The 23564-nt window shown below is 38.1% G+C and overlaps 1 protein-coding gene across 2 annotated transcripts in view; it reads right to left on the reverse strand.

Moving 5' to 3' along the window:
* ankrd12 (ankyrin repeat domain 12) overlaps positions 1-23564 on the reverse strand; it is a 35624-nt gene that overhangs the window by 9121 nt on the left and 2939 nt on the right. The window contains exons 2-5 of one of the 2 annotated variants that reach the window (XM_026313431.2): positions 5721-5834; positions 2973-3123; positions 1339-1410; positions 818-958 (exon numbers count right to left, since the gene is read on the reverse strand). In XM_026313431.2, the coding sequence (XP_026169216.1) occupies positions 818-958; positions 1339-1410; positions 2973-3123; positions 5721-5780 (424 nt within the window). In that variant the 5' untranslated portion in view covers positions 5781-5834. The remainder of the gene's footprint in view (positions 1-817; positions 959-1338; positions 1411-2972; positions 3124-5720; positions 5835-23564) is intronic. The other variant, XM_026313433.2, reaches the window with a different exon arrangement.

Consider the following 23564-nt stretch of genomic DNA (forward strand, 5'->3'; position numbering starts at 1 on the left):
TTTAACAAATACACCCATCTCTTTCTCTTTTGTCATGAGTTAGATGAAAACATGGACACCAATGTTATGCCTGTAAAGTAAACAGGCAGCAGCCAGTAAGTGCAGCTTGGCAGGAAAAACAGGGAGAAACCACTGGCCTAGCTCTGTCCCTTAGTAACAAAATAGAAATAGCCCTGCACATAACCATCTGTAAAACCACACATTTTTATTTTTACACTTACAGATTAAACAAACATTTTTTTAATCTGTGAGTTTTACAGGTGCTGGTAGCTGGTTTTTGTTATTTCTGTACAAACCAACAGTTTCCCTGTTTCCAGTCTTTATGCTGAGACAGTTTCCCTGTTCCCAGTCTTTATGCTTTCAGGTAGCTGCTGACTCCAGCTTTATATTCAGTTAGACAGGACAGGACAGTGGTACCAACCTTTCTCCTCTGATTTCATTTCCCAAAACATCCAAGGCACAATTAAGCAACCACAATAAGACTGGTTTTACTGGAAATCTGAAAACCTGCGTCGACATGTGCCTGTTTTTGCAGCTATGTATTAACCAACTTACAACTACTCAGAGTACTTTATTTATAAAAATAACCTCACTCAATTATTTTGGTTATATATTGGATGTCAACCGCACAATAACTGTAAAAACCTTTTGAAATAACACAGCACAGCTTTCTCTCCAGTTGAGCTCCAGGTCAAACAGCCATGAAATTGTAGTGAACATGCTTGTCAAAATGCTCAGAAGCATGATTCACCAAACAGTAAATATACTCTGAGCCTTCCTGAGGATGTGGTTAAGGTGAGAGGGCTGGCACACAAACCTGGACTGTTGGCAGTCATCTGCATTAGAAGAGCCATCTGTTTGCGCTCTGACAGAGGATACCCGAACAAAAGGTTGGGAGCCTGGGACTTCTTGCTCCCAGTCTCCTTTTTCACCTTCTTCTTGTCTGGTCCATCTTTATCTGCAAAAAACCAAGACAGATTTTAGAGAACAGTCCCAAAACAACAATCTATACATCACAGAGATTGTTTTCCTCCTTCCCTTGTATCTGTTGAGCACACAGAGAAACAGATGACAAGCATGAGGTTTGAAAAGGGGACAAAAAAAAGAGACAGCATTCTCTTAAGCCAGCCAAGTGCAGAAGGTACACCCTTTGGCCCCCTGTCTCCATCGGTCGGTTGTTACTAAACACAGACATGCGTGAGCTGTAACGGGTAGATGCAGGGCGAAAACACACACACGTGCATGTGTGCATGTGTGGTTACAGCAGCAGTGTAGCGCAAAGTGGGTGACGTGATTTGAAGAGGATACGGGGGCTAAGGATCGGGCTGCAGCGATTACCTGCGTATATCCTGCAGGGAGGCACTAATCTCTCTCCCCAGGTCTCAGTGGATTGGCCTGGGTCTGAGTCATCTACAGTGCAAAGCAGAGAGGATGGGGAGGGGAGAGAGGAGGGAGGGGAGAGTAAAGGGGGGCGGAAGGGTGGGAAAGCACTGCATTAACACTCACACTCTCTCACCCCCCTCATCTCACATGTACTCAAATACAGGACAGGCACAAAGGCAGACTCGCACTCCACGCACAGATTATGAGTCATGGCAACACAGGAGACAGGAGAGAAGATCCAGCCGAGGTGGTCAGCGGAGTCATTACTTCCACTCTTCCTACAGCTGCTCAACGCAGGACCTGAGAGGCACTAGGAAAACACTGCTGAGATGGAAAAGCCAACCCCCATGCTACTTTTCAAGTTTACAACCTATGCAACATAAATTATACTCAGTGAATCCAAAATTGAGGGATCTAGTCTGTTAGAATGACGCAGGACCACACAATGAAAATCACTACGTTGAACTTTCTCTACAGAGTACACAAAGGCAAATGGGCAGGACCACCAGCAATCAGTGAAGCACATTTCTGTACTTCACTTACTGTAATTATAGCTGGACACTAAAACTATTTTAGTCTCATGGTTGATGTAAACATACAGTTAAATACGTACACAAGGTAGAGGTAAGATTAAGATTTCAAGTTCCAAATGTTCCAATGTGAAGTGAAGCACTTGAGGCAAGTATTTCATCTTCTTAAATCTCTGGAAAACCTACAGTTAAACATCTACCTAAATGAGAGAAGCAGAATAATCTATTTATACTACAGAGCTAAGATGAAAACTTCACAACGTCTCCAGTGTGAAGGTAAACACTAGAGGGAAGCATTTTATCTTCAATATAATGACAGTTACTGGGAAGACGCATGGAGAGTCTATTACATATTTTCTTACAAGTCATGGATATAATCAGATCTTGAAAGTGAAAGCTGCTGTTCTGCATCTTTTTATCTTAGTGAGTTCCATAAACATATGTTTTACATAATATACATGATTAAATTGTGTATTTGTTGGGCACTATGTGGATTAACATGCTCTTGCATTAGTGAGCATTTACAGCAACAGGACAGTAAATGTGGAACCAAAGCACACTGTGTTCGAGGTATGAAGAAACGTGTCACTGACTCACTGGTGTGTTTTTAATGGTTATTTTTACAACAGTGAAGCTCAGGAGGGATAAGATAGAGCAGGGTTTGAATACACAGACAATAGTAGGTTAGTAGGATGAATTCCTTCTTGGCCTTTTCATGGGATTTGTTGAAAAATACAAAATATTACGTGTTAGACCCTCAAAAAAGCTGGACAAGAGAAGCTAAGAAGTAAATGGCAACTGCATTCAATTCTTTTGCTCAGTCATGTAGTACAGTCCAGTTCAGATCTTGTTATTCAAAATAATAATTAATAAACAACAAACAATAACTTCTACATGAACGCACTTCGAACCTGGTGCCTCAGAAGACAAACCCAGTGACCTGAAGGCAGTGACTACAAAAAACAACAGACCACCAGGGGGCAGCGTGAGAACATGGCAGCAAGCCAGCAGCATGGCTGTGGAGGACAAGAAAGAAGGAGCAGTAGCAATGGTTCTTACCAGTGTCTGAGTCTCGCTCTTCTGTCCGGGGTGGACTGTTCGTGAAGGAGAGCTTACGCTTCATGGAAGACTTGGCTTTGCCTTCCTTCCCCAGCAATTCACTCCGGTCCAGTTTCGGAGTTTTGGCGAAAGGGGACAACTTTTCTTTGCTCTGTGAAGGAGGAAATAAAAGAGATGAAAAATCAGACATGTTAAAAACAAAAGATTGTTAAGTGTATGTCTATATGGAAACAGCACAGTCATGACAAATACATTTAGGTAGTGCCATTTAAAAAGCTCAGTTCAGATGTACAACAAAGGGGGTCCAGATTAGCATGTGGGTGATATTTGTGTTAAGACTAAAGCTAAAATTCAACACCAACAAAAAAAGTGCACTGATTATATTACAGGATGTGTTGTGTCTGCACCATATTGTGTGGGTCCTGCAGGCAGACAGCAGGTTTGCCTGCATGACTCACTAAAATTTTATTCTCAAGGCAGGGTCTCTGCCAAGTGAAGAGTGAAAGATCAGGAGTGACTAGTTCTCCTCTGTGTACACACAAATAAAAACACGGAAGAGAAAGAAGTGCATGACAATGGCATGTTTGTTGCAGTGTGAGAACTTCCACTGTTAGATTAATATCATATAATTATGTCAAATATAGAACCTTTTAACAGGCAAGGTTTTGCAATTTTCTGACATTTTATACAAAATTTTAGAAAATGAATGGCTGAATCATGGGTGATGAAAATAATTACTTGCAGCTCTACTTTCACACTGAAACATTTCAGACAGATGTTTTAATGCAAAAATATAATGCAGAAACTGAAGCTAACAACATAATAGATAAAAACAAAATTTACAACAGTTAAAGAACGGACTGGCTCAAAAAAGTGTTCAAGGCTCCATAGGTCTAATTGAATAACCAATAATAAACACTGAACACACTTTTATCCTTATAGAGAAACAAGCTTCACAAGTACAGCCACACTTTTTAAAAAAAACAAACAAACTTCCACTTCAAAAGACAGAAGTTAAATTTTATCTCACCCACTTGCAGCTGTTTCATGAATAAGTTTACACTGTATAATTTTAAAATATGTTTATATGGGCACGGGGGGGGGGGGGGGGGGGGGGGTGTCCTACATTCTGCAGAAAATACTAAAGTTATGGTAGCTGAGACAAAGAGGTAAATACTATTAGTGCATTTATGTGCAGTGACTGCACCCACTGCAACATGCAGATATACGCATAATATGTGTATTATCTTAAAGGTGCAGTTACTGGTGTGTTGCACTCTGATCTGCACATGACGATTTTTAGATTTTTAGTGAGCTGCACTTGGTGCAGTAAAACACATTTCTGCCAGGAGGAAAAAATGTCTGCAGTGTGGTGCTTCTTTGATCTCAGTTAAGCAATGTGCCAGCAGTGCAAAGCTGGAGTGTGTGGCAGTGTGGAAACTAGAAGAGAGTTAGGATAAGAAGTACGTCTGCACAAAAGGAATGGCTAATTAAGTAATGTTGGTGTGACAATATGGGAGAATTAGTACCTTGTATTTGAATATATATGCATCAACTTCACGTTTACTTTAACATGTACACATGGCAGTCAGTGTGTCATGACAATGGTCCAGAAAGCTGTAGAGAATCATGGTGCTAGACTAAATGTGCTCCATGTAACTGTGTACATCTTAAACTCATACCTGCCTGTATTCCAGTGACTGGGTAATGGCTGTTTACACATTGCAATTATGAAACATTTATGCAAATGTGAAATGAAAGATGTCTCCATGACAAAGCAAGTGGTGACCAAGTGGAGAAATGTGCCATGAGAGAGATACTCATCAATTCTGATTGAAATTTTAACTAAAGAGAAGCATCCGGATAAGTCATCTACCTGGATCTAGTCCTCAATGTTAACAGACAAAGCAAAGCTGCTACAGCTGTGACCACATCTCAAATAATGATGAATTTACTCATTGCCATTGCTGACAAACACAAGTCACTTATCAAATGATTCAGAGCAGCTACTACATGGAAATTTGCTTCCAAGGTCAGGAATGAACTCTGAAAACTCAAACTTCAAGCCAAGATGGATGACAAGTCTTTAACTCCACCAAATCTCCCAAGAAATGAAAATGTGAACATCTCCAATGTCGAACTGCAATTGCTTGTGTAGAACGTAGGATTGGAAGGTCCAGAAGATAAAATACGTTGTACTGTACATGTTAAACACTTTTGCAAGTAAAAAGCTAACGAGTGAAGCACCAGTTCATACATTTGTAGAAAAGCAATACTTTCAATTGGTCTGCACATTGTCTCCCATACACTGAGCTGTACCACATATCAGGATAACTGGAAATCATTTTGAACAAGCTGTATTCTAATTATTTGTGTATCTTACATTCTTTTACCTCTTTCTTCAGTCATCGTTAACTGTGTCTTATTTTCTGGAATATTATAGATTTTATGAAGGATTTACATTTTACATTTCTTTACAGGAAGATTATTTATGGCATACTGTTACAGCTCTCAAATAATATTTAGTTACAAATTAAAAAAATTATGAAGACTTAATTCTCTTACTGAATTTAATATTGTTCTGGTACAAAATTAAAAAGGAACCAGTAAGAGTAAAAGTACCAAGACAATAAAGCAAAGTACTGAAAGAAGCATAGACAAGGTAGTAGATAAGTGTAGTAGTAGCAGCAGCACTAGTATCAATAAAATCCAAATTGTAGCCCACCACTAGTGCTAATTTGAACATACCTTCTTCCCCGCCTGCTTATCCACCATGGCTCCATCTCTGTCGCTCCCAGGTTTGGCCATGGTGCAGCACCAGACTAGCTGTGACAGCTACAGCACAGTAGGGTCATCATGCACCTGGAGAGAGAAAACAACAGCAATAAGATGGATTTCTACTCATCACAGTATGAGTGGATGACTGGCCTTGACTTGGTGGAAATGGGCAGTATGCACATTAGAAAGAGAAGACAGTAATAAACAGATAACAAATAAATGATGAGTCTTTATAGAGACCTTACAGAATTTCCATAAATGTTTGCATCACAGAGTAGACAATGGCTAAAGTAAAGGTCACTTGAATGTGCATTAACCACGATTTGACGTATGGTCCAATGAATCAAATTAAAGTGGGACAGGTGGTGGAGTCTGAGTGAAACAGACATAAGTAAATACAATCCTCTACACAAAAACAAACAAACTATGTATCATAAATTGCTAACTGTCATCCTCATTACTTGATGCTGTGCTACTACAATACTGCTAACCCTAAATTTGGACTGGAGGCTACCTGTTGTGCAGTTTGTCACAACCAGGCATCTGTAGTCCATGTGTTCATTTTAGGAAATGGGAAATGGGATAGAAAGGACAAAGAGTGGGCAGGAGCAGTCAACAGTGTGAGTTTGTTTTTTTGAGTCTCACTAGACCCTTGAGTACCTTAAACTCCAGAGAAAAGTGGATGGCACCTCCACTGCTACTAAGCTGTGAAGGTTATTAGTCTGTATGTTGTGTGGATCAGGGAATTTTATTAAAATTTCCATTGCACTTCTTGCGACCGATCTTCGAAAATCAGGCAGGAAACAACGACACAAGACAGCATGAATCACAGCTTTGGGGAACATGAAGAGGAAAACATCCCCCTTGTGTGTCGTCACTCATCAGGCCTACTCATCAGTGTAACCAGGCTTCTCTCTGATGTGGTTTGTGTCAGTCTAGTAACACATACAGCAGAGTCAGCGGGGGTATTGTGGGCGCCTGCAGTCACTGGAGAAAGTATAACACTCAGCTGAAGAGGCACATGAAACTAACATGCCATGTGTCATTCTTCTTGTCACATGAAGATTTTCTGTCACAAGACCCTTTTAAGTGCTCTCGAACTTTCCTGCTCCTCCCTCTAATAGCATCACTTTGCCCTATAAAAGTCCCTCACAAAGTTCATTCTATATTAAGAAACCCACTGACAAGCTGCCAAGTAGTCATTACAATGAACGGGGCAGTCCCATTACTCAAAATGCAGCAAATTCCAACTTAACTATAAAAACATTGTAAACATTTACTTTACTAGGAAAACAACTAGCATAATTGTTTCTTTTGTATTGCACTTCACACAATCAAAAGCACTACTGGGGGTTGCCCACCTTGCAAAACACAACATTACAAAATTTCCCAATAATTCTGGGAATTCCTTCCTATCTGTAACTTGTTCCCTCTCTCAGCACTGGCTGCTGTTTTTTTATTAAATAATTAGCTTGACAATATGTCTGACATTCGAGAAAGTATCTTCCTTTGTTGAATTTAAGATCATTTGACTAGAATGTTTTGTATTACTTCTGCAAAAATATCCAACATAATGCCCAAAAAAAAAAAAAAAAAAAAAAATCAGCTGGAAAATATTGTTTCTGTTACTGGACAACAATCACTACCTCGCCATCAAACAACAGTTTACTACTTACAGCATTCAGGTGCATTTTCATACTAGCAGGGGAGGCCAGTTTCAAACAGTGTCATCATTTAAAGTGTCCCTACACAGCTGAGGTCTTCATCATTATCAGTAATCATGTGGGGGATAAAACTGACAGAACAACTGTCACTATGATTCTCAACTCACAGGCATTACTGCTAAACCAATACAAGTGAGAGGTCCATAAAAATACCAATGACATTTTCTGGACTTTATCTGTGCAGATCTGGATTGTCATATGTTGTTTTTTTTAATCTGACAGTAGTCCAACATGCAAATATAAAATTTAATAAAAGGAAATTATTATATAAGAAAATGGACAACAACAAACACATTTATCAACTATGTTCAAATAATATATTTGTTAAACATCAATCTCACAAGCCATTTTACCTCGCCAGGTTTACATCACAGAATGTACATTGTTTATCTATGTATGCTGCAGTCCTGTCATTTTGGGTCTTCATGGCAATGACAGACTGCAGAGCAATAATACTGTGAGGCCAAGCTACACAGTACACATCATGCTTATGAGCAGTACATGCAAAGATTAGCAAAGGGTTTGGTCTGCTAACCAACCTGAGATGGAAATGTCTTGGAAAAGGAGAAAAACAAATGTAAAGTGGTCGCTTTTCAATTACAACTATTGTACAAATGCTTCAAAGACAGAAGTAATGTTGCAAGTAGTCACAAGAGTAAAATATGGAGCTCATGACTTAAAAATCAAACAGGCCAGTCCTGTAAACAGCACGGTCAACAGCGACACACTACATTACTATGACACCACAATCAATCCATGCTTATATATCAAGCAAAAGTTTGCCAATGCAGCTGAATGGGTCGTAACAACTACAAGATATCCTCCAGATAGCAAGTCTGCATCTCACAGTCTGGCATTTCATATACACGTACATCACCTTCACATGGGATAATTTTGTGGTGTACTGAGGATTTAAGTGAAGGCCACAAGTTTTAAGAAGCAACAGCTCTCAAAGACAGGCATGACAGAGCAACTGTTCTGCAGCATATTAAGAGCTAGAAGCTGTCCTAGCCTGTTTTGTGCTTGACATTTTAAAAAGTCTTTTCCTGTTAAATTTCAAATTGACTTACATTTTGTGAATATTCCTGGGTAACGTTGTAATGCATATGACATGACATTTGACAGAAAATACAACAGGTTGGAATTCAGACTGTTTGTCAAACTTTTTCTGTTACCAGTTTCTTGATTTGTAATGTTCTGCTTTTCTCCACTTTATAGTAACAAAATAATAACAGCAATAACAGTAATTTTCCTTTTCTGCTAAATTTGTAATTAGTCAACATTAATCACGCTTTTTGGTTAAAGCAGGGGCATTTAAACAGTGTCGTTTGCCTTCAGTCAAATTTGCTTTCATTGTCTCATGATCATGAATAAGACAACCATGCTCAAAATAATCCAACATTTTCTCTTTTTTGGATGCCTTTACAACCTTGCTAATCCTGAGTAATTGCACGGTGTTGACAGATATTGCTGTTTCAATACAGAGCCCTGCCACACCGCCAAGGCCAGCGAGAAGTCCATCATTAGTCAGCAGATAGCCAGCATGCAGCAGCATTGTCATTCAGGCAGCTGAAAGGGAGAAGTGAGAGACCCACAGTGAACACGTTTGTGTAAAGAGTCTAGTGTATTGGGGGTATTAAAGTGGTATGGTCAGCTCAGGAGCAGACCAGAAAACAAATGCTGACAGGACTGTGATCTGGCCCAGAAATGGACTGCAAATAGTGTGACAATGATGACAAGTTATTTCACCATTTACAGTTTGGTTTCTCTATGTTTAATGAGCAGCTCAATGCTGCATGATCTTCAGTGGGCTCTGCCATTAGCCTTGGAGTGTTTCAAGGCTAGATTAAACCCTGCCTTGATGACTACTAAAGCTCACAGAGACCAAAGCATAGATTAGTTTGGCATGGCATCCCATCCAGTGAGAACTGAGCAGCAGAAACAATTACCTAACCCACTTATCACAACCAAAACAGACTATCAAACTGCAGAATCATAACTAAAAGGTTTAGAGATGTACTATAGAGTGAGATGTGACAGCAGAGAGACCTTTGAATGGTTGTTTCTCTGGGCTTAAACAACAGCAATATAAATAATTCATCAGCCAAGAAAAGGGTATGACCAGAATAAACAAAGTGCACTAGGGCTGCCACTAAGGAATATTTCTAAAATATCAGAAATAATGAAAAATGTCATGATCTTCCAGACCCTGAAGTGACCTCTTCAAATGCTGTTTTATCAACAACATCCAAAATCCAAAGAAAATGTAAACTGCAAAAATAATCACTAGTGGCAACAGACCAATCATTTCAATTCAATTTCAAAAATATACCATCCTACTATCCGGGTCATTTAAATCATACGCTAGACTAGTTTACCACGTAACTACATTATTGTAACAGTTTTCATGGATGACCAAAACCTACAGGCTATCAAGGCTGCATGTCAATGAAAACCACTATGTCTGAATATCTACCTACACACTAAGTCAGTGAAGTCTGCTGGCTGCACTGCTGGTTCTTCTGAGAAGCAGATGTCTCTGTATTTATTTATAACCTGCACTTTAACTCCACTGGTTTCTGACTAACAACAATAGCAACCATTTCCCTGTAGTGCTGGAGCACGTTGTCCATGACAGCAGAGATGCTAGTTTAGTGCATGTCCTTGCGTGAGTGGAGCGGTATGGGGTCTGAGGAGTGGGGTGGGGATAAGCATGTTGGAAAGGGATGAAGGGTGTGTGGTGGTGGTGTAGATGAAGAGCACACACAGTACGGTAACCTGATCCATTGACTGCAGGATGGGACATGGAGGGAAGAGGGCTAAGAATAGCACCGAGCCTGACACACAGAGTACACCAGTGGCAGTAGCAGCAACACTCTACTACATCTTCCAGAGTACTGCCTGCTGTGAGGTCTCTCATACACCATGTGGAAATTACATGTGATTTTCCCTTGGTTTCCCATGTGGCTGCATAAGTGTACTCTACTGAAAAACAATCTTTGAATCTTTGTATTTGAAAGGATATACACAAAAAGGAATTACCACCTGTGAATAACTGAAAGAAGAATACATGACAGACATCTGTAGAGACAAAAAAAATCCTGTAACACGTTCAAGGAGACACAGTGTGCTTGCTGCGACAATAAACAGCTGGTCACGTGGATGTGGTCCTGTATGCCATCAGGGTAAATGATGGGGGAGGTCTCTCTCAGCTGCACATCCACTCCAAGCCTGTGCCTCCTCCTATTCCAACCCCTAATGAGTAGCAGGACAAAGCCAGGCGCAAAAGCCCGATTACTGAGACTACAGGAGAGGGGGAGAAGAGGTAACAATACCGAGCAAAAAGCCAGTAATCTTCATCATAATCATCACACATATACACACACGCACACCCCTGCATTCATTTTGGCGACCTATTTATTTGTCAGCAACATAAAAATGCTACATACTAAATATGCCAAATCTGTTGATATCTTCTGAAAATGCTGAGTCCAATTATTTTCCTGTTGACAAAACAAAAGGAAAACCTTATCTTTCAACATGTCACTAATCCAAATCCTTAAAATGATGGGAGAATAATTTTACATTCCATTTTTATGATGGATGTAAAAAATAAATACGTGCAGGCTGACTTTAATCTTTGTGCTCTTTACAGATTGAACACTGGGTTTGTGGCTGTTGGTGAGAAAGTACACAATTTATTACTTATAATACAGCAAAGCGTTAATTAAATAAAAGAATTGTGGATTAATTACTGATGAAAATAATAGTCCCAACAATAACCCTGACACAACATGTAAGCCAGCCCAGCTGTTTGTGTGGTTGTTACACGGTAAGTAGCATAGACTCACTACCCGTTTGAAATGCCACATGAGCATTACTGCACATCACAGCCTGTAAATTACCTTTAAAAATACACAATAAAAGCAAAAATTTAAAAATACAGACAAGCGTAGTTCTGTTCTTTAGCCATTTTCATGTAATTCGTCCTACTGAACTAGAGGCATATTTCGACATGGACAAACAAACAGCAAGTGACACTGGGTGCCTCAAGGCGGCAGTTCACCTCTCACTACCCTAACCCGAGACAGACGAAACACGCCTTCTCCAACCAGAGTGTCTGGCCTTCGTTCCAGTAGTTGCTGAGCTGCACTATGTTCCTGGGAAGACATGGAAAGCTCTGGTTCCACGTCTCCCCACATGGGAATGGCACAGGCTGCTATTGCCCATAATGGTGAGTAAGTGTTTGAACAGGCACCAGTGTACTGCCAACATTTTACAGAAGCTAACCTGTGCTATCGGGGTGCAAGCCACTTTTGCCGTTTAAGATTGTGTTATTTAGTGCTCTAAATTAAACTGGAATATAAAACAGTCAGTATGGTGAATTTGAGGGCAGAAGTAGATGCCAGAGTTATTTTCTACTCAATCTACTGTACGTTGAGCATACTCCTCTAATTTATCTAATGTTAAATCATGTTAGTTTGGCAAAAATAGGATGCAAAATATTTTGGTTTAATTCATTTTAATCCAAGCATTAAGCTGTTTTAAGACTCACACATAATGCACTTCATGTGTCCTAAATGTGTATTCTTATATAAGATTGCGTGCTGAACTGTTCACAGCCTTAAAAGCTTCCATAAAACAGGAATAACCCTCACTTTACAAGGGATAGGCTTAGGGCAGGGCTCACAAAGAAATCAAAAGCCTCACAAAACAGCCTAATATTTGCCTGTGAGAGCCATCAATAAGGTTAGCTTTATTTTGGCAGGAAAATAAGGCTAGGCTTTACTGAAACATGACCACTAGACTGGTCTGAGAGCCTTAAGAAGACCATTGCTGCTGCTCTGAATGTAGGTTAATAATCAGATGCCCAAGCAGCAGACAAGAACAATGAAGCCTTCACTGCTGGTTATGGGTTAAAAAGATGGGAGAGGGTGAAGGAGGGATCAGAGCAAAGGTTAGGACCTAGGCGTAGGCCTTGTTCTAATTTTCACCACAGTCAAGATCACATGACTTTAGCAAACACTGGGGAACTGTTTCTGTTTAGCTTACAAGGAATCTTAAATATCCAAACTGGAGATGAAAAATTGAATTAAAAACTAAAATACTGGAACTGGCACAAATTACAGTATGCTGTAATTGCCAGGTATGCTTCTAATTTTATTATGTTTTTATTTAAAAAGCACAGTTAATATTATAACTAATATGCTATCACAAAGTATAAACTCAAAAATATAATATTTTGAATGAAGTTAACATAATTCCCAGGTCATCTTTAGACACATTTCCCTCTCCTAAAATAACACCCACCACTTTTTCAAGTTGTGGTCCATGGTTTAAGACTAGAAGCAAAGAAGCCACCCATGAAACTAAACATTAGCAGCTAACTACGAAGAACTCCCATTTTCCCATATGTGTTACATATGAGTAACAACCAGTCTTAATAATCAAGCATGAAGAAAATGTCTCAGTTTTCATTAAGACATTCACGACGTAACTCCATCTACACCTGCCACATCCTATTAGGCCCGATGAGATGTCGATCCGATCACAGGAATGACAACACGGCTGCTCGAGCTGTGCCAAAAATGTAGCTTTGCAGCGCCTGAGTGCCAGAGTCTCGGCGAGGCCGGCATGCAAAGGTTAACAAAGCATCTCTGTGTTCAGACTGGCAGGAATAAGCCAACGACTGCGCAAACATGTTCTTTGATCAACAGTCAGGCAGCATTACAGTCAGTGGCAGTTTCTAATCCTAACCCTACTTACCATTCGGCTTTTAAGATGGTGCAGATGAACAAGTCATACTGTCTACAGAACACAATCAGCAGCTCATGTACTACTGCTTTATTGTGCACATTAATAAAAAACATTTGACTGTGTCCTTGTTGCACAATGGTACCAGGATAAAAACTGTTCCTAATAACAGTGCATGGTCACGAGTAAGCAAGAAAACAAAAAGAAAGAAACTAATAGAATTAAGTAGGCCACCATTAAAAAAAATAATTTTTAAAACAAGGATGTGCCAAAGTTCTTTCGGCTCTAAAAATGATCATATTTTTTGTAAGTTATTTATAGGTAACTGTAGGTTATTTTCTTGATTAACTGAAGGAAAAATATAATTTTCCATTTGCAAAGGTCAGAAAGGTCATATCATTAACAGTGCATACAAATTACAACCATACATACAATCATAGCACAAGAAATATGCACAGTCAAGGAGCTGGAACCACTGATATTTTTGGCATGTTTGCTTTTCCTGCATAAGTTTCTGTTTCAATTGAGCAATATTTTCTGGTCTGCTCTAACCTTCTATTAATGCACAGCAAAATAAAAAAACTGCTACTCTTGCCCAAAGGCAACAGCTCATTCACAGTACCATTTCCAGTCATACTAGAATTTAAGAGTTGATGTATTTCTAAAGTCATCACTGTTTCTGACATATCAATATCTACACCAATTAGGATTCAACATTTCTATTTAAGGCATGAGCACATGTTTGTCTGATAATAGAAAAAAAACAGATGTATTCAAATATACCAACCCTGCTCTAAATATAGGGTCAAAATGGTATTTTAAAGCTTTTACAGTCATATAAATACATGACATTTTACCCATTAGCATAACTGGAAGGTCTTATTGTGATGCAGCTGCAGGCACAAGACATTTCCCAAACTGCTAAGTAAACAGAGCCACTAGGGGTTAACTGTTCTCACAAAAGGTTGCTCTAAATATACAGTGGGAGCAGAAAGTCTTCAGATAGTTTTAACAATAACTTGTGTGGCAAATGTCATTTTAAATGAAGATAATCAACATTTGGTCCTCTAGACAACACTTAATAATCCATGCCATAATTCATAATGGTAATGTGAAAACATTTTTTGTGATATTTTTGCTAATTTATTAAAATCAATCAGTCAATCAATCCCACAACTCACACTGCATGTCAGGACAAAAACCAAGGTAAGACGTCCAAGGAACTCTCTATAAACCTTTGCGATTAAATTTTGTGGCATCAATGAAGGTATAAAACCTTTTCTAAAGCTGAGAATGGCTTCAATAACTGGAAGAAGTCTGGCTCTTCATGAGTAACTGGGTAACAAGAGCAGGGAGGTGACCAAAAACCCACTTGTCACTTTAACTGAGCTTCAGTCCTTTGCAGAGACAGAAGAACCTGCCACAAGGAAGATGTGCACATCATCCAGCTGACACTGTCCCTATGGCGAAGCATCCCTATGGTGGGGACACCGTCATTCTAAGGGAGGCTTATTGGGGGGCTTTCTCTGCTGTTTCTTGGTGGCAGTGAGACCTGTCAGAACTCAGGGAAGGAAAATCCCAGCCAAAACCAGGAAGGTGCTTGGAGAAAAACCTGTTTCAGAGTTCTGTGACCTGAGACTGAGGTGATGGTTCACCTTTCAGCAGAATAATGACCTAGAGCAAACAGCCGAGACAACAATGGATCAGCTTTGAGTCACGTCTCTGAATGTCTTTGAGTAGCCCAGCCAAAGCCTAGACTGAGACCCAACAGAACATCTGTGGAGAGAAAACTTAGAACTAATTGCTGCCAAATGGGCTTAGATAAAGAACTCAATTAAGAGTCTGAATTCCTTAAGAGTCTGAAGACTGCAGTTTTGATTTTTTACCAATTTATCTTTACAGTTTCATCATTATGATTATAGGTTACTAAATGTAGATTGAAGGGTAGTTTTTTTTACATATACAACACAAAGTGTCTGAACACTTTATGAAGCTAATGTGTATATACACCAATATTTTTCAATGTTTTATTCAGGGAGGACAGCAGGTCAAAAATAGAGCCAGAGCCAAATGTGAGACAACTACTCCAACAAATCCATTACACAGCAAGGACACAGTAGAACTCTCAGTAATGCTAAATGATGGTTCATTAGCATGTTAATATTGATGTCATATAAATCACCCCAGTGTTGTCACTAATTATCACATTTTTTTTTGGACTGAAATGACAAGAAACTTCTGATTAGGGATGAGATCTTTAAATATTCTACAGAAAAGTGAGTCATTTACCTCTTATTCCTGAGCTTTTCCCTTGACTTCTGTTTAAATGTTGACTAAACTCATTATTACGATTCCTTTATGATATTTAAAATTAGTCACTAAGAAGGGCAGCTTTACATGTAGCATGCAATTGAAGTAATCTAATCTGAACTATTTTTACATTCATTTAAACTGTAGAGAAACAATAACAAGGCCTAACTTGAATCAAATGCAGTAACCAAACATGTTCAGGACATAATACAAAACTGATAAAACACTAAGCTTAAAAGCAATAAATATGTCTGACAGAAGTGTCTATTTGTTAGAGTACACTATGTTACTTCCCTAATAACATTCACAGCTGACTTAGAATGCCTTAGACATGACAGTGCTGTCTTGAGCTTACATCTAAACCTACATGTAAACAGGAACAAGCGCTGCCCAAGCACATGGACAGCACTGAAGCAGCATGAATAATAAATCATACCACTGTCAGTTATTAAGCAAATTTGACCACATTTCTGGAAGATGTTCAGGTCAGAAAAATAACGTTTAATTCCACAGAGAAAAGCGAAATGCAACAGATTCCATCAAATGACAGACAAAAACTGTGCTGTGAATGCAACACTCATTAACATATTTTGTAGGGTCCTCAGGCTTCCCAGGCCATGGTCACTAACAGAGCCAGAGTAAACAGGATATGACCGCTTTTCTTTGGCATCAGTAAAGTAAAAGCAGCCCAGAAATGAAGAATTCAAACCACTCACTTATTGTCAAATTGCCTTTTTGCCCTAAACTATCAGCAGACACGGTTTTCTCTCTCACTCATTTATAAAAGAACATTTTAGGAGATCATTTTGAATTAGAAAGCTAGAACAGTGTAATGTTGCAGCCTAGCTTTGCCTTCCTTCCGGTGCCATGCTGCATTCAGAGTCCTGTAAGAAGGTCACAAACTCTCTAAATTGCCAATCATTTAAAGCACATGGTGGCTTATCAAGGCAACATCAGCCATTATACGCAGAGATACTGCACTCAACGTACCAAACTAAAACAGCACTATGCACGCATTCAGATGCTGGCAAAGGTTACCACATGTGTAATCACAAGGCTGCACCCTCTTCACACACAAATGCACACTTGCTTAGCCTCTCAAAGTCGAAAATACTTGGCTGATGGGGAAAACTGCAGATAGCCTGAGGCTTGGATAGAGGGACTTCATATCATTAACTGCACTGGTGCCCCCCCACCCCCCACACACACTTGTTTGAACCGCAACACAATGAATGTGGTCGACAAGCTGAAGTGAAAGTGATACAGGCAGTAATACAAAGGAAAGATGATTTCGGCCTTTGGCTCTTTTTGGTTCAGGATTTTTTCAATGTATTATTACAAATGTTCTAAAATTTTACTCTCCCTTCTTGGCCGATCTACCTTCAACATTACCACATTTGAAGGATTCCTAAATAAGAGCTACACATCTGTCAATGATTATCAGCAGAAAATTGACAACACTGAACAGGCAGTTTGCTAAAGGGGAAGAGTAAAAGAAAAACTTTGACCGTTTAAGGGGGTTTCCCTGAAGATACAACCCTTGTGTGATCACTCAAAACAAGGAACTGCATTATGTTTGAATAAACAGAAAATGTTTTAATTATTTCATAGCTTTATTACAATCAGAAACCATACTAGCCCTGTGTTACTAATGAAACGCTGCAAGATTACAAATATTAGAGCTAGTACACAGAAATGAAAACATATAGCTAGTTAAACTCATGACTATACTATGCAGATACAGTATATGGCCTTACATAACTATTCCTTCTGTATGGCACCTTGGTCAATACCCTATTCTTGAAGTAAGAGGCTTACAGTCCATCTGGAAAGGCCGTAACAGTCATGGTTTCCCAGCTCCATATATATATATATATATATATATATATATATATATATATATATACATATATATATATATATACATATATACACACAACACACACACACACATAATATAATCCTTTTAAACTAACCATTATACACCTCTTAAGGCGTTTTTTTTTTTTTTGCACTCTCCTCATGCTTCCATGAACATCAGCCTGGAATGCACATAAAAAAGCTGATGCGACTGCAGACCCACACCACCTCATCTGATTTTCTTGATCTGGCAAATATTCAAAGAAAACCTCATTTGGGCATCCAGACCTGTCACTCCACATGGAGTATATGGGTGTGATTTGAGGATGAATCCTGGCAATGTGCATCCCCAATACTGACAGAAAAAATGTTCTTCAGAATATTGTCAATTATCCACTTTAGAGTGGGCTAATAATTTTAGCAAAATTTAAACACCATGTACAAATGCAAATAACTTGTTTTCGTGAAGTAACTTGCAAATATTGTCCATGTTTGCTTATATTACTTCATTTTATTTTTCTATGAATAAATCAGTGAATTATTAAAATGTGTGTATTTCACCACAGATTTAAAAAAAAAAAAAAAAAAAAATCATAGTATATCATAAAACCAAGTTTTAAAAAAAATAAAAATAAATCCAGATCCAGTGGCCAACTGCATTTTGGAGGAAAATGGTCTAAGGGTCATTAACTTACTATATGTAATACAATCTCAAACTCCAGTATGCAACTATTCTTATCTTGCTCATATGTACATCACAACAATTACAGTCAATTCATTTTAGGCTATTTAAAAATGCTTACAGCATCTCTCGAGGTTGTGCCAACAAGCCAGTGTCACACCAAGTGAAAAGATTTGCACATGTAGTGTGGGTAAGCAATCTAAACAAAACTATTATCTGAGGTAAATGAGTAATACAAGGTAATAGAGCAAGAAAAAGCTTTGAGAAAACAAAAGCTAGATCAAAATGACACTGCTAGAAATGAGGAGGAGGGAATTAACTTCACCAGTACCAGCTCTGATGAAAGTACTGCACTTTCACAGAACAAGTGGTCATATTCTGTTATGAGAATATTCTGGACTTCCAATATGATACTTACCTAATGTCCTATGAAACTGAAAGTTATCAAATAAAGTTTGGATATTGCCTGTTGTGGAAATCACCTTGTATATTTAATGGTGGAATTAGTCAGTTGGCCATGACAGCCAACAAACTGACTATGAAGGCAAAATTTAGCAACAGTTGTAGTACCACATGGCAGTACTTGATATATAATTATAAAATACAACATTATGAACCTATCAATGCCATTAAAACTGCTAGACAAAACCTGCAGCTCAGAGAGCATTAGCTGCTGGAGTTTGGAGAAGAGAAATTTTGAACAGTAAAAACAGCTGGTAATTTTCATAACAGATACATCATCGAAGTAAGCTTTGAAGAGAAAATGCAAACCATTCTCTAGTTCAATCTTGTGTCAATTTACTTTGTCCCACTGAATTTAAATTTGAACATTTTAATTTTGTAGACTTTCGGTCCTAGAAAACAATCATTGTAGGCTTCAAAAGAAAGTCATTGTATTTTTTTTATTATTTTTTAGCATTATATAGTGATGTGCAGTGATTACCTCTTAAATTACCAACAGGCTAGCAATTAATTGTTAGTCCTATACCCACAGCCCTAGTGTTTACATACTTTCACCTATTTTTTGAAACGGTATGACATATACTATAGCTGAACAATGTCCTTAACCACATATACACACCAACCATGTATAAACATCCAATGGTCTTAAATTATACTGCAGTACCACTGTATTAGAGTACAGTGACACTGTACTAAATCCTACCTTTTCAGAGAGGTACTACCTCAATGCTAAGTTGCAGCACATGCCATTTGACATGCATCTTTGCTGCCTGTTGAGCAGAGTGGATAGGCCACACAGACAGCAGAAGGAGCCAAAGCATGATAACCAGAATCTTCCACAGAGCAACAGGGCTAAATGTGCACAGATATTTTAGAAAAGGAAAGAGTGTGCTTTCTTTTCTATGATGACATTGCCCATAGTTATATGTATGTAAAATGCTCTAAAGCTTCCTTGAAAAGGTCTAATTAGGTGTGTATAAATTCAGAATGCCCAAAATAGCACTTGAACTTTTTAATTTTAGATCAGAGACGATGTTTTGTTGGTTTGGAGAGGTTGTTGCAAAACAGGCAGATTTTGAACCATGCAATGCATCCTCAACATGCCACAGTCGTAGGCTGGGAGGTACAAAAGCTCAAGCTCTGCTAGTTCTTTCTTTTTGCATCATAACTATATTTTACACTAGATTTGATAGTTACAATGCCACCACACTGGGTGGAAATAAACAATGGCATTGAATATGTCATTGCAGAAGACCCCACCCAACCCTAGGCAAATGTTGGTTATGTTTCTGATTACTAAAACTTTCAATTTGTCTAAGGTTACTAAACGTTTTACACAAGTAAATAGGTGTTTAATGTCACTGTGTAGCCAGCATTCAGGGATGTAAAGTTCAGGGTTCATGTCTTAGTGACAATATTCAACACAAGAATACATATGACATGACATAAAATCCCACTGCAGTGTAAAGCTGTGCAATTAACTGATTCTAATTTTGATTTTGGCACCAAACGATTACAAAAACAAAGTTAAAAGGATTAAAAGGCAGTAATACAAAGGAAAGATGATTTCGGCCTTTGGCTCTTTTTGGTTCAGGATTTTTTCAATGTATTATTACAAATGTTCTAAAATTTTACTCTCCCTTCTTGGCCGATCTACCTTCAACATTACCACATTTGAAGGATTCCTAAATAAGAGCTACACATCTGTCAATGATTATCAGCAGAAAATTGACAACACTGAACAGGCAGTTTGCTAAAGGGGAAGAGTAAAAGAAAAACTTTGACCGTTTAAGGGGGTTTCCCTGAAGATACAACCCTTGTGTGATCACTCAAAACAAGGAACTGCATTATGTTTGAATAAACAGAAAATGTTTTAATTATTTCATAGCTTTATTACAATCAGAAACCATACTAGCCCTGTGTTACTAATGAAACGCTGCAAGATTACAAATATTAGAGCTAGTACACAGAAATGAAAACATATAGCTAGTTAAACTCATGACTATACTATGCAGATACAGTATATGGCCTTACATAACTATTCCTTCTGTATGGCACCTTGGTCAATACCCTATTCTTGAAGTAAGAGGCTTACAGTCCATCTGGAAAGGCCGTAACAGTCATGGTTTCCCAGCTCCATATATATATATATATATATATATATATATATATATATATATATATATATATATATATATATATATATATATATATACACACAACACACACACACACATAATATAATCCTTTTAAACTAACCATTATACACCTCTTAAGGCGTTTTTTTTTTTTTGCACTCTCCTCATGCTTCCATGAACATCAGCCTGGAATGCACATAAAAAAGCTGATGCGACTGCAGACCCACACCACCTCATCTGATTTTCTTGATCTGGCAAATATTCAAAGAAAACCTCATTTGGGCATCCAGACCTGTCACTCCACATGGAGTATATGGGTGTGATTTGAGGATGAATCCTGGCAATGTGCATCCCCAATACTGACAGAAAAAATGTTCTTCAGAATATTGTCAATTATCCACTTTAGAGTGGGCTAATAATTTTAGCAAAATTTAAACACCATGTACAAATGCAAATAACTTGTTTTCGTGAAGTAACTTGCAAATATTGTCCATGTTTGCTTATATTACTTCATTTTATTTTTCTATGAATAAATCAGTGAATTATTAAAATGTGTGTATTTCACCACAGATTTAAAAAAAAAAAAAAAAAAAAATCATAGTATATCATAAAACCAAGTTTTAAAAAAAATAAAAATAAATCCAGATCCAGTGGCCAACTGCATTTTGGAGGAAAATGGTCTAAGGGTCATTAACTTACTATATGTAATACAATCTCAAACTCCAGTATGCAACTATTCTTATCTTGCTCATATGTACATCACAACAATTACAGTCAATTCATTTTAGGCTATTTAAAAATGCTTACAGCATCTCTCGAGGTTGTGCCAACAAGCCAGTGTCACACCAAGTGAAAAGATTTGCACATGTAGTGTGGGTAAGCAATCTAAACAAAACTATTATCTGAGGTAAATGAGTAATACAAGGTAATAGAGCAAGAAAAAGCTTTGAGAAAACAAAAGCTAGATCAAAATGACACTGCTAGAAATGAGAAGGAGGGAATTAACTTCACCAGTACCAGCTCTGATGAAAGTACTGCACTTTCACAGAACAAGTGGTCATATTCTGTTATGAGAATATTCTGGACTTCCAATATGATACTTACCTAATGTCCTATGAAACTGAAAGTTATCAAATAAAGTTTGGATATTGCCTGTTGTGGAAATCACCTTGTATATTTAATGGTGGAATTAGTCAGTTGGCCATGACAGCCAACAAACTGACTATGAAGGCAAAATTTAGCAACAGTTGTAGTACCACATGGCAGTACTTGATATATAATTATAAAATACAACATTATGAACCTATCAATGCCATTAAAACTGCTAGACAAAACCTGCAGCTCAGAGAGCATTAGCTGCTGGAGTTTGGAGAAGAGAAATTTTGAACAGTAAAAACAGCTGGTAATTTTCATAACAGATACATCATCGAAGTAAGCTTTGAAGAGAAAATGCAAACCATTCTCTAGTTCAATCTTGTGTCAATTTACTTTGTCCCACTGAATTTAAATTTGAACATTTTAATTTTGTAGACTTTCGGTCCTAGAAAACAATCATTGTAGGCTTCAAAAGAAAGTCATTGTATTTTTTTTATTATTTTTTAGCATTATATAGTGATGTGCAGTGATTACCTCTTAAATTACCAACAGGCTAGCAATTAATTGTTAGTCCTATACCCACAGCCCTAGTGTTTACATACTTTCACCTATTTTTTGAAACGGTATGACATATACTATAGCTGAACAATGTCCTTAACCACATATACACACCAACCATGTATAAACATCCAATGGTCTTAAATTATACTGCAGTACCACTGTATTAGAGTACAGTGACACTGTACTAAATCCTACCTTTTCAGAGAGGTACTACCTCAATGCTAAGTTGCAGCACATGCCATTTGACATGCATCTTTGCTGCCTGTTGAGCAGAGTGGATAGGCCACACAGACAGCAGAAGGAGCCAAAGCATGATAACCAGAATCTTCCACAGAGCAACAGGGCTAAATGTGCACAGATATTTTAGAAAAGGAAAGAGTGTGCTTTCTTTTCTATGATGACATTGCCCATAGTTATATGTATGTAAAATGCTCTAAAGCTTCCTTGAAAAGGTCTAATTAGGTGTGTATAAATTCAGAATGCCCAAAATAGCACTTGAACTTTTTAATTTTAGATCAGAGACGATGTTTTGTTGGTTTGGAGAGGTTGTTGCAAAACAGGCAGATTTTGAACCATGCAATGCATCCTCAACATGCCACAGTCGTAGGCTGGGAGGTACAAAAGCTCAAGCTCTGCTAGTTCTTTCTTTTTGCATCATAACTATATTTTACACTAGATTTGATAGTTACAATGCCACCACACTGGGTGGAAATAAACAATGGCATTGAATATGTCATTGCAGAAGACCCCACCCAACCCTAGGCAAATGTTGGTTATGTTTCTGATTACTAAAACTTTCAATTTGTCTAAGGTTACTAAACGTTTTACACAAGTAAATAGGTGTTTAATGTCACTGTGTAGCCAGCATTCAGGGATGTAAAGTTCAGGGTTCATGTCTTAGTGACAATATTCAACACAAGAATACATATGACATGACATAAAATCCCACTGCAGTGTAAAGCTGTGCAATTAACTGATTCTAATTTTGATTTTGGCACCAAACGATTACAAAAACAAAGTTAAAAGGATTACTTTGCTACATTTTCTTTTTTGCATATTTTGTCTTGTGTTTTAAATTATGTACCCTCCCTCAAACCCAAACTCAGTATATCAGAGGTGCCCAACTCCAGTCCACGACTGAGATACTAACTTTCTTTGCCTGAACATATCTGATCCAGGTAATCAGCCATGGGTAGGAAATTGGAGAGGAGGAAAACAAGCAGGACAG

Source organism: Mastacembelus armatus, chromosome 17 (genome assembly GCF_900324485.2).
Source record: "Mastacembelus armatus chromosome 17, fMasArm1.2, whole genome shotgun sequence".
Classification (NCBI taxonomy): domain Eukaryota; kingdom Metazoa; phylum Chordata; class Actinopteri; order Synbranchiformes; family Mastacembelidae; genus Mastacembelus; species Mastacembelus armatus.